This window comes from Halichoerus grypus, chromosome 6 (genome assembly GCF_964656455.1).
Source record: "Halichoerus grypus chromosome 6, mHalGry1.hap1.1, whole genome shotgun sequence".
NCBI classification, from domain to species: Eukaryota; Metazoa; Chordata; class Mammalia; order Carnivora; family Phocidae; genus Halichoerus; species Halichoerus grypus.
In genome coordinates this window covers 6418977-6430872 of record NC_135717.1, presented here as the reverse complement: position 1 = coordinate 6430872, position 11896 = coordinate 6418977, and the positions used below count along the sequence as shown (strand labels likewise).

The following is an 11896-nucleotide window of genomic DNA, read 5'->3' as shown; positions in this document are numbered from 1 at the left end:
TCGGTTGATAAGCTAAAGGCAATGGGAAGCCATGGAAAGGTTTAAAGGCGGGAAGGGACACATTTTGGAAAGATGTTGCTGAGAACCCGTCGAGAAAGACTGAGCAAGAAGGGAGGGAGGTGGAGAAATGAGATGGCTGACTGTCGCATAAAAAGAGGCTTAAAAAGGCAGTCCAGGAGAGAGAGGGTGAGACAGACCTGGGGCATTCGGTGAGAACAGAGATTGCAAGGAGTGATTCAATAGGAAACTTACTGAGGAAGTAAAATTGCCAAGGTTTGAGGATTGATTGGGTCTGGAGGACTAGAGAGAGGGTGGAATAATTTAGTAAATGACCAAGGCCACATTTATCGATAAGAATGAACATTTAAAAAGCAGACAACTGGTTGGTCATCTGGAAAGAGATAATGTTGGGTCCATACCTTATACCGCATCCAGGACCAAGTCCAGCTGGGCTCATGGGATCTCAGATTCTTTTATATTACAAATTACATGATCAATCCACCTTGGGAATAGTGTCGGATAGCCTCCATCCACTAACATGCACTCACATCTGAGAGGTATGAGACAACCTTGTCATCCGGGGCCAAATGAAACAGCCCAATTGGCTCAATCTGTCTGGGAAAACTGAACCATTCCTAGTGATATCAAAAACCCTCCTTCAGCTTATCATGGAGAAGACACAGGGAAGAGAGCATTCTGGCAAAGGCAGGAGGAGATTGGATCAGATCACAGGTTTCCAGGGCAGCTTTGGAGAGGAAAGGGGACTCCTCTGAATTGGGAAGAAAAGAGTCAAAGATGAGTGATGGTCTAGGTTGGGGCTCAGCAAACTTTTTCTATGAAAGGCCAGAAAGTAACTATCCTAGGTTTTGCTGGACACATTTTCACATACTCATTTTTGCAATCCTGTAAAAATGTCAAAGCCATGTTTAGCTCACAGCCAGCACTAGATTTGACACAAGGGCTGTAGTTGGCTGACCTCTGAAGTAGATGGTTTTAAAATCATACTATGGAGGCGTTTGAGGAGTTCTTTCTTTCTTGGCCTCCTGCCCCAGTGATATTACCTGCTGAGAATGCATGGGACAGTGATAGGCTTAAATAATGGAGTAAAAACTGAAATATCTATTGTGAGGAATGATGTAAGAAAAAATTATATGGGCACCTGGGTGGCTCAGTTGGTTAAGCATCTGCCTTCCACTCAGGTCATGATCTCAGGGTCTTGGGATCAAGCCCCAAGTTGCGTTCCCTGCTCAGTGGGGAGCCTGCTTGTCCCTCTCCCTCTGCCTTCCCCCCACACACACTCGTGCTCTCTCTCTCCCTCTCTCTCAAATAAATAAAATTTTTTACTTTTTTTTTTAAAGATTTTATTTATTTGACAGAGCGAGAGACAGCGAAAGAGGGAACACAAGCAGGGGGAGTGGGAGAGACTCCCACTGAACACAGAACCCAACTCGAGACTCAATCCCAGGACCCTGAGATCATGACCTGAGCTGAAACCAAGAGCCAGACGCTTAACCAACTGTGCCACCCAGGCGCCCCCCTATTTGTCTTTCTTAAGGAACTTCATGCACGGCAAAAGATTGTATGTTTTATGTATTCAAATTCAATCATCCTTTTTTTTTTTTTTTAAGATTTTATTTATTTATTTGAGAGAGAGAGCGTGCGCACACACATACACACAAGCCCAGAGCAGGGGGGTTGGGGAGGAAGGGGCAGAGGGAGAGGGAGAAGCAGACTCCCCGCTGAGCAGGGAGCTCAATGCGGGGCTCAATCCCAGGACCCTGAGATCATGACCTGAGCGGAAGGCAGATGCTTAAGCAACTGAGCCACCCAGGCACCCTTCATTCATTCTTTTTTAAAAATCTCTGTGCCTTCCAGGGGCTCCTGAGTGGCTCAGTCCGTTAAGAGTCTGCCTTCGGTTCAGGTTATGATCTCAGGGTCCTGGGATCGAGCCCCGCATCAGGCTCCCTGCTCAGTGGGGAACCTGTTTCTCCCTCTCCCTCTGCTCCTCCCCCTGCTCATGCTCTCTCTCTCTCTCAAATAAATAAAATCTTTATAAAAAAAATATCTGTGCCTTCCATATTCCCAATGGCTAACAAGTTTTCCTCAACACCATTTGTTGAAGGCTCTATTTTTCCTTGTATAAAGTTGCCTCTGTATTTGGATTCCTATTCTGTAATCTACCGGGATCCTATGTCAGGACCTGCCAAATTGTTTAATAACCGCAGTTTTATACTTATCTTTTATATTTGCAAGAGCTTTTCTACATCACTGGCCCTTCTTTCCCATGATATAAAGAGAAGATTTTTGAAGAAAAATTAACAACAATAGTCTAAAAACTGCAAAGGAAACCAGACAAATTCCAACCTCATGCTCCTGGCCCTGAGAGATCAGAATATAACCAAAGGATTGCTAGGGAAATGGCAATGTCAAAAAGAAGACAGATTTTCAGGGATGCTGAGCAAATGAAGGCACTTTTTCCTAGCAAGGAACATGGTACTGAATGAGTCGAGAGCATTGTGAGGTCCTGAGAGAAAAGAAGGGGAAAAGGGAGGAAGGAAAGAGGGAAAGAGACAGAAGGGCAGATGGAAAGAGGAAGAAAATTATCTGATAGAAGACATCACCTCTCTGGTTCTTTAAAGAAAAATGGGTAGAATTATACCTGGCCTATCTTTAGCAGGACAAAGTAAATAGCAGATGTAAGAGTTGCTTTAGCATTAACCGTAGAAATGAAGGTTATAGGGGACACCTAGTCACTCAGTCAGTTGAGCGACTGACTCTTGATTTCAGCTCAGGACCTGAGATCGGGCTCCCCATACCTGTTTCTGAAGTTGCACTGCTTAAGTTATAAGAGCTTCCCCCCCTCCATGTGTTCCTTGCAGAGCAAAGTGGGGAAGCATTGCTGGTGGGTATTGTTCAGATGAAGGGTGGATATGAAGTCTGCAGAGGGCTTGGATCACTGTTCTAGCCACCTCCCCGCCCCCCCGCCCCACAAGCATTCCTACTTCCCAGCCATACCCATCCTAGCTGGGGGGCTGAGAGCTCCCCAGTCTGTAAGCACCGTCAGGACACGTTAGAGATGCCCCTGGCTTTAGTGAGAGGATGGACACCCATATGTTAGTTGGCTAACTTGCCTCTGCTTGCCCCCGGGGGGTTACAGACCCATTAGGCTCAGACTTCCAGATCTGGGGGCTTAATCCTGAGAAGCATTGACCTTTAACCACTCCCAACCCTTCCCTCCAACACATACTTAAGTTTACTGTACTGAGTCACACCTTTGTCTGGGGACATCAGTTTTTCTTTTTTTTTTAAGATCTTATTTATTTGAGAGAGAGAGAGAGACACAGTGAGAGGGGGAACACAAGCAAGGGGAGTGGGAGAGGGAGAAGCAGACTTCCCACGGAGCAGGGAGCCCGATGTGGGGCTCGATCCCAGGACCCTGGGATCATGACCTGAGCCGAAGGCAGACGCTCAACCAACTGAGCCACGCAGGCACCCCCATCACTTTTTCTTTTTAATGTCACTAACTCAAACACTCTCTGTTGTGGTTATATTCTGTTCGGTTTTTGTTTCACTTGATCATTTTGTCATATTCCTTCCTCCCCTCCTGTCCTCCAGGCTGGTTTTCTTGAGGTTTGGATTAACATTCAGTAGTCATTTTATTGAAAACACCTGCAAAACAAAACAAAACACACACACACACACACACACACACACCCCACTCAGGAAACAGAATAATTCAAAAAACTTTTAATAAATTGCAAAGACAAGCAAGACAGAATCACTGTGAGTACGGGGAAGGGGAGCACTGATCTGACTCGGGAAGCTCATCAGAAGCTGCAGAGACTGGCTGCCCCTTAGGCCCCCATGCAGGCACTCACACAGCTGACGGGTGGAGGACATTCTCCCGGACTAGATCATCGTTTCTTCCTTCAGCAGTGTCTCCTTTTGTATTGAGCTCAGGTTTCCTCCCAAACTCTCCAGATTCTCCAGGTGGGGGACCCCTTGGGTTTCCTCGATACTCCGGGAGTTGGGCAACCGATGGCGGCTAAGGCAGGCTGTTTCTTGAAAGAGGCAGATGGCACCTGGGTAACAGCGAAAGTTTGGGTCAGGCTGGAGAGTGAGGTCAGGAACTCCCTCCTCGAAGGTGACCCCCTCTGGTCTGCACCCACCCTTCCTAGTTCTCCCCTCCAATATAGAGTATTACAGAGACAGACAGAAAATAGAATGCATCACAAGACAAGGCATACAAAAAGATGGATAAAACTCACAAAACCATAGCCAGTACTGGAAGGCATCTTAGCAACCGGCTAACTATTAATAGGTAAGAAAACAAGGTTTAAGAGGAAGGTCAAACACAAAACCCAGGCCTCTTAATGCCCAACTCAAGACCCCCAGTAAAGTAAAAGAAAGGAAAAAGAGAATTGTTGTCATAAAACAAATGGAGACATCTTGAGTGAATAATAAATGTTGTATTAAGGTTAAGGCTAAGAGAAAGAACAACTTCTATGTTCAGCATGATAGCAGACTACATACTCTCCCAATAAAAACAACAAAAATTCTATAGAAGATATTTCTTCAAACACCTATTTGTAAATGTATCATCAAACTGGCATCAGGGTAAGGCATTCTTAGGAACAAAACCCTAGTGAAAACAGAAACCTAGAGAGTTTAAGCAAGCACACAATTAGCCTTCACGTTGGAGACATACACTCAACCCAGGTAACCCTGAGTTTTCGTTCTGTTGGCCATTTGGGACACAAAATGAGAGGAAAAGCTCAGGGCCTGCTCAAGATGAGCAATCTAAGAAGAGTCTGCCATATGAAGCTAGAACTTCCAAGTTACCTGTATTGACTGAGAATTCATAAACAGAGGCTAGCTGTTCTGTGGGTCTGCAACTAAAATTCACAATACCTGTTGTGATCCTTGGCTAGCTGTGCACCCAAGCATCAAGCAGAAGCAAATGCAAATCCCTTTCTGAAAAAACGCTTTAAATACAGGCCTCAAAGAATTTCTACCCGAAAAAAAAAAAAAAATTCCAAGGAAAATGAATTCCAAACATACCAAGAAACAAGACACCATAAGCAAGAGCCTGCAAAACAGCAGCCGACGGACTCAGACCAGCATATCATATCATTCAGTTGTTAAACTTATAGGACACAGAATGCAAAGTATGCTTAACATGTATAATAAAAATATGTTTAGAGAACAGATTAAAAATGTAAGTGAGGGGGCGCCTGGGTGGCTCAGTCGTTAAGCGTCTGCCCTCGGCTCAGGTCATGATTCCAGGGTCCTGGGATGGGGCCCCGCATCGGGCTCCTTGTTCAGCAGGGGAGTCTGCTTCTCCCTCTCCCACTCCCCTTGCTTGTGTTCCCTCTCTCGCTGTGTCTCTCTCTGTCAAATAAATGAATAAAATCTTTAAAAACTATATATGTGAGGAAAAAGAGTATAAAAATAACACGAATTAAGGGAAAATATAATTTCCAGTTATAAAAACAGATTGACTGAAATAAAAATTTAATAGGTGAAGCAGCCAACCAGACTCAGCTGAGAAGTGAATGGATGAAACTGAAGATACATCTATATGAGTTATTCAGAATGCAGCCCAGAAAGACAAAGAGATGGAAAGCATGAAAAGAGAGAGAGAGACATATGATAGAGTGACAAAGTCTAACAGATGTCTTCCTGGAGTTCCACAAAGAAAAGAAAAGAGAAGGAAAGAACATAGAGATAAAAAAGAGATTAAAATGATAGAGAAATTTTGAAAGACATCATTCCTCAGACAGTTCATACCACAAGTCATGATACAAATATCCACACCCTGTAAAGTAGCAAAGAAAGTCTGAGAAAAAACAAAGATTGCTTCAAAAAGAATGATATTTTTAGAGTCAACAACAATGGAAGTGGTAAAATAATAATAATAATAATAGAATAATATCTTGAATGCTTGGGGATACTGTCAACTTAAAAATGTAAGTTCAGCAAAACTAATTTTCATAAACAAAAATGAAAGGGAGGGGCGCCTGGGTGGCTCAGTCGTTAGGCGTCTGCCTTCGGCTCAGGTCATGATCCCAGGGTCCTGGGATCGAGCCCCGCATCGGGCTCCCTGCTCCGCGGGAAGCCTGCTTCTCCCTCTCCCACTCCCCCTGCTTGTGTTCCTCTCTCACTGTGTCTCTCTCTGTCAAATAAATAAAATCTTAAAAAAAAAAAAAAAAAAATGAAAGGGAGATAATTTCATACAAACAAAATATGAGAGAGTGTATCTCTAACTGACCCTAATAAAACCCATTATAAAGGATGTATTTCAGGCAGAAGGACAGAAGGTCTGAGAAGGTTTGATAAGCAACTAAATTGGCAAATATGTGGGTAAATTTAAACCAACAAATATCGAATGCATAAAATAACAGTACAATCAAATATATAGAATTAAAAAGAAAACAGAAGAAACTAAAATGTGCGAAATAGCATATAAATTGGAAAGGCATTACCTTGTATTATTTATAAAGAAAATAAATATGTTGATGAACTTTCACCTTTGTTTAGTAAGCATGTTAAAATGTCAAGAGTAGCTACTACAAAAATACAAATAGACTACATAACTTCCAAACTAAAGAGGGGGAAAATATAATGAGAACTTTATCGATAAAAGTCAATCAATTCAAAGCAAGGCAAGAGAGGTTGGGGGGTGGGGAGCAGAAAAAACTGAAAACAATAAGTAAGGTGGTAGGAAAAAATAGAACCATATCAGTAGTCACAATAAATGTAAATCAATAATAAATGCTCCAGTTAAAAGACAATGATTATAAAACTAGATGAAAAAAATACAATCATCAGCTATATGATTACATATAAGTAAAAGATTAGAAAGATATATAACAGGCAAATACTAACCTAAAGAATGTAGAAGTAGCTAGAGTAATATCAGATAAAACAGACTTTAGCAAAAGGGATTACTAGAAATAAGAAGGATCACAGCATGCATAATGATTAAAAGTTCAATTCACCAGTAAAACAGAACAATTCTTTTTTTTTTTTTTGCCTTTAAAATCATTTTATACACAATTTTCCCAACTTGTTCCCCCCCCAAGTTAATAGAGCATGAATGGCTCTCCACATCAATACATAAAGACTTATTATACTTTTTAACAGCTACATAGTACTTCATTACATGAATGTAACATAATTTTATATATTTCCCTTCCTTAGATAATGCTGCTGAGAACATTCTTGTATTTTCCCATACTTGTGCTAGTATTTCCATTTCGTTGGGTTTTGAAAGGCTTGTTCTATAGTTGAACTGAAATCTGTCAACCTGTGAATTTCTCTGCGGCTGCCACTCCTTTGATGTGGTTTTCTACTTCGCTGTGAGCACGAGTCGGCTTATAAAAAATTGTGAATACAATTTCATTATACATAGATTTGTCTCTTTTACTGGTAAAGTTGAACACATGTGTTTTCTTGCTTTATCCTTGAAGCAAGTATGATGCAATTAAAACGTGAGTTAACTTTGTTAATAACTGAATTTCTGGACAGGTATGCTTTTATAGGAGACTGTGATTTTGTGGATCTTTCCACGTTGCTTCAACTCTGTTTCTTGGCCTGAGTGATGCCAACCATATCTGTGCATTCTGTGGTAGAGCAAGGTCAATTGTTAGGCTGTCATTAAGCTGCTTATGAGGACAGTTTAGAGGAGTTTTGCAGGCAAAAAACAAGAGAAAAGCATATTTTTGAAAAACAAATTCATTATTTTCAGCTATTGTTTTAATTTTTTTATTGTGGTAAGAATACTTAACATGAGATCTACCTACGTAACAAATTTGTAAGTGTACAGTACAGTATTGTTAACTATAGGCATTACGCTGTGCAGCACATCTTTAGAACTTACTTATCTTGAATAACTAAGACATTATATCCATCAAACAACATTTCATTTCACCGTCCTAGGCCCTGGCAACTACCATTCTACTCTGCTTCTACAACTTTGACTATTTTGGTCATCTCATATTGTGCAATCATGCGGTATTTGTCCTTCTGTGACTAGCTTAAAATAGGACAATTCTAAATCAAGATTAGAACAATATAATAAATAAGCTTGATCTAATGTTTATAAAAGTTGCACTCAACATAAAACATGAAAATGGACCTCAAACTAGGCTATAAAACAAGTCTCAATAAATCTGAACACATTAGGATTATATAGACCATGATCTCTCATCACATTGAAATTAAGTCAAAATCATTTAACACAAAGATACAATAAAAAATTATATGCTTGGAAATGTAAAAGTATAGTTTAAAATAATTCATGGATCAAAAAAATCATAAGGGGAACTAGAAAATATTTGAAATAGAACAGTAACATAAAATACTGCATATGAAAATGGGAGCTGCAAATGAAGCAATTCCTAGAGGGAAATTGAAGCTTTAATTGCCTACTTAGAAAAGAAGAAGTAGGGGCGCCTGGGTGGCTCAGTCGGTTAAGCGTCTGCCTTCAGCTCAGGTCATGATCCTGGAGTCCCAGAATAGAGCCCTGCATTGGGCTCCCTGCTCAGCGGGGAGTCTACTTCTCCCTCTGCCCCTCACCCTTCTCATGCTCTCTCTCTCATTCTCTCTCTCTCTCAAATAAATAAATAAAATCTTTAAAAAAAAAAAAGGAAAAGAAAAGAAGTAAGCAATGAGTTTAGATCCCGACTTAAGAAGCTGGAAAAGGAATAGCAGAATAAATGCAAAAAAGTAGTAGTGACGGAGGTTCAAAATAAGAAGCAAAAATTAATTAAATAGAAAACAAACATAAAATATGAAGGTTCAAGAAAGCTAAACGCTGGTTCTTTGGAAAGACTAAAAATGTGGTAAACCTCTGACAAACCTGGCAATGAAAAAAGAGAAAATTAAGTATGAAAAATGAAGCACGTAACTACAGATGCATCACAAAATAAAGTTAAAAAAGAATACATTTCGAGTAACTTTATGTCAATAAATTTCAAATTTTAGACAAAATATATAAACTTACAGAAATATATATAAATTACCAAAACTAACTCAAGGAGAAAGCAAATACCTCAATAGTCCTATAGTCATTAAAAGAAACTGAATCGTGAGCTTAAAATTCTCCCACAGAGAAATACCATGCTCCTTCTACAAACAAGCTTAGTTGTACAATTAAATACTTAAGATGGTAAAAATGAATGAACCTTAGAGTTCCTTGTATTAACATGGAGGTTATACTGTTGTACAAACACAGTATGATTATACAAGGTTTTAAAACAAGTAAAACAAAGTAATAAAGTGTTTAAGGATAAATACACATGTAGTAAAGATGATGATCACAAACTTCAGAATAATCGGTTCCTGAGGGGAGACAAGAGGACGAGATCAGGAAGAGCCACATGGTTGAGCGGGGGAAGACTTCAAAGATACTTAATATTCTACCATATTTCATCAATGTTGACAAGCCCATTTTTTTCACATTTCTGAAATGAGGATGTGCCTTACAAGCTACAACACCTTATAATTAATTATTCTTGGCATCCTTTTTTCTTTCTCGGTGATACATAAATAAGAATGTAACTTACAAACAGTGGATTCCATGAAAATATGGCTAGTTCTTAAACTAAATGGTGGAAATGGGCATACAGTTTATTTTTAATTACCTAGCTCACATATTATAAATATTTTTATATATTCAATGTATAATAAAATCAAGTTAAAATAGATTATATTATGGGTCAGGTTAATATAGCAGGAAGATTAGGAAAAAGGACAAAATTAGATAGTATTGAGGGCTTAGATGGGATGGTATACAAAGATAAGACAGTAAGGTGAAGGTGAGGTGAATAGATAGAGACAGGCATAGAAACGTGTAGGAGTCAGGACAGAATAAGACAGAATATGAAATCTGGAGGTTGGTTCTAAAGTCAAGGAGGACAAGGATGAGAGATAGGGCTGAGCTCCAGAGCAGTGCTGTTCAGTAGAGCTTTCTGCAATGATGGAAATTTCTACATCTGCACCACTAAATATGGCAGCTACTAGATACATCATAATGTTACCAAACACCTGAAATGTGGCTAGCAATGACTGAAGAACTGAATTTCTATTTACTTCACTTTAGTTAATTAAATAGCCACAAGTAGCTAGTGACTACAGCTTTGGACAGCACCACTCTAGAGCGTCCATGGCTCTTGAATCCAGACAGAGGACAGGGAGAAGGGCACCAGCCCCAGGACACTCACCAGCCACTATGAACAGAACGATGGCAAAGCCAAGGACGTAGTAAGGCCACTGCACGGAGATCTGGGGGGGGATGGGCTTCATCCTCAGATTCTGGATCTCCAGGGCATGCAGCAACAAGGCCAGGAAGGCACAGACCCCTGCAGGGTCACAGGGAGGCCCTCTTGCTCTCCTCCCGTGGTTCCCACCTTTGCTCTTAATCAGACAGAGTCTCGTGGCCCACAACCGGTGCGGCTCCTGTGTGGAGGCCCTTTTCCCCAGCCCACACCTGTGCCCTCTCAGAGCCCGTAACCTCTACCCCACATGCCTGTCTTTCCCTCCATCCCAGCTCATTTCAAAGCCCATGTGCCTCACCTCCCAGGGGCCCCATAACCAGAAACCCCTTTCCCGGGTCCCCTCTGTGCCCGTGCCATCGGCTGACTCCAGATGGGGCCCCCTGGGTGTGATGCTTTGGGTACAACTCAACCTGATCTTCCCACTGTGAGCGTTCCACCTCCTTCATGTGATGGGAGCCTCCCAGGGTAGGGCCATGGCCAGCCTTTTAAAGTCAAAAGGTTCCAAAGGGCAGAGATGGTGTCTTCCATCCATTCGTCCAAGAACACTTATATTTCACTTATATTATATATTTCACTTCCATATTATCATTCTGTGCCAGATTCTATGACAGTTGCTGGGATAGAGGTTATGGTAAAAAGAGCCCCAGACAAATGGCCCCAAGCCAATGCAGTGAGTGCTGTGCTACTTGGAAGTGCAGGGTGCCCAGCGACCCCCGGGAAGAGCGACTGTCATCCTGGGGGGCAGGCTGCCTCAGAGAAGGCAGCAGGAGAGAGGGGCCCTAAAAATTCCCTCTCTCCTGACATCACAGAAACCAACCATCTCCCTGCCTTTGGGTGCCCCCCTCAAACCCTCCCCAAAGCTGAGGCTTGCCTGAGGACAAGGCTTGCCTGCCTGTTCCACACCTGTGAGGAAGCTGATGAAGGCTGACACCAAATTGTGCTTCCGGGTCCTCGGAAACAGCTGAGATGCAAAGGACACCAGGATGAAGGTGGTGAGGAAAGACAGGATGACTGCAGACAGCAGGAAAACGCGGCCAAGAATGATGTGCACTGCAGAGGAGGGAGGCTGGGCTGCAGCTGGGCACCCTGACCCGTGACAGGGGACAGAGCCCCGCAGAGCCTGCGCAGAGAAGGCCCCCGGAACTCGCCACCCTCAGTCCCACAGTGTGGCCAGGGACCACGGCTCCAACCCCACCACTTTGCCTCCAAGAGTGCTCTGGTCCCAACATTTTGTTCCCTGTGACATGGAAGTGTATGGGGAAAAAAAATTAGATGGGCAAACGGTCATTTTAATAAACAATAAAAATTATAAAATTTGCATGTGAAAACGTGAAGAATTGCATCAGTACTGGTTCACACTGAAATAAGCCGCCGGTGGAAAATCAGAACTTGTGAGGTTAAGATGTTCTGAACTCTGGGGGAAATGCTTATTTAATTATCCTGGTTAACAGAAGTAATGAAACAGACCCAAAATAGCAGAGCCAGGGTCTTGATGATCCCCTACTGGCGTGACTCAGACCCATGTTAAAACAAGTTTGTATACCCTCCTAAGCATTTGGAGATGGACAGCTGGTGGTGGGACAGAAACACAAGGGTGTTGCTAAAGACCTAAATGT

At 41.9% G+C, this 11896-nt stretch overlaps 1 protein-coding gene across 1 annotated transcript in view; it reads right to left on the bottom strand.

The window, feature by feature from the left end:
• Positions 1–3732: 3732 nt before the first annotated feature.
• The window catches only part of TMEM225B (transmembrane protein 225B), a 30034-nt gene continuing 21870 nt past the window's right edge, over positions 3733–11896 (bottom strand). The window contains exons 5-7 of the mRNA XM_036064823.2: positions 11184–11330; positions 10227–10364; positions 3733–4082 (exon numbers count right to left, since the gene is read on the bottom strand). Of these exons, the coding sequence (XP_035920716.1) occupies positions 3910–4082; positions 10227–10364; positions 11184–11330 (458 nt within the window). The 3' untranslated portion in view covers positions 3733–3909. The remainder of the gene's footprint in view (positions 4083–10226; positions 10365–11183; positions 11331–11896) is intronic.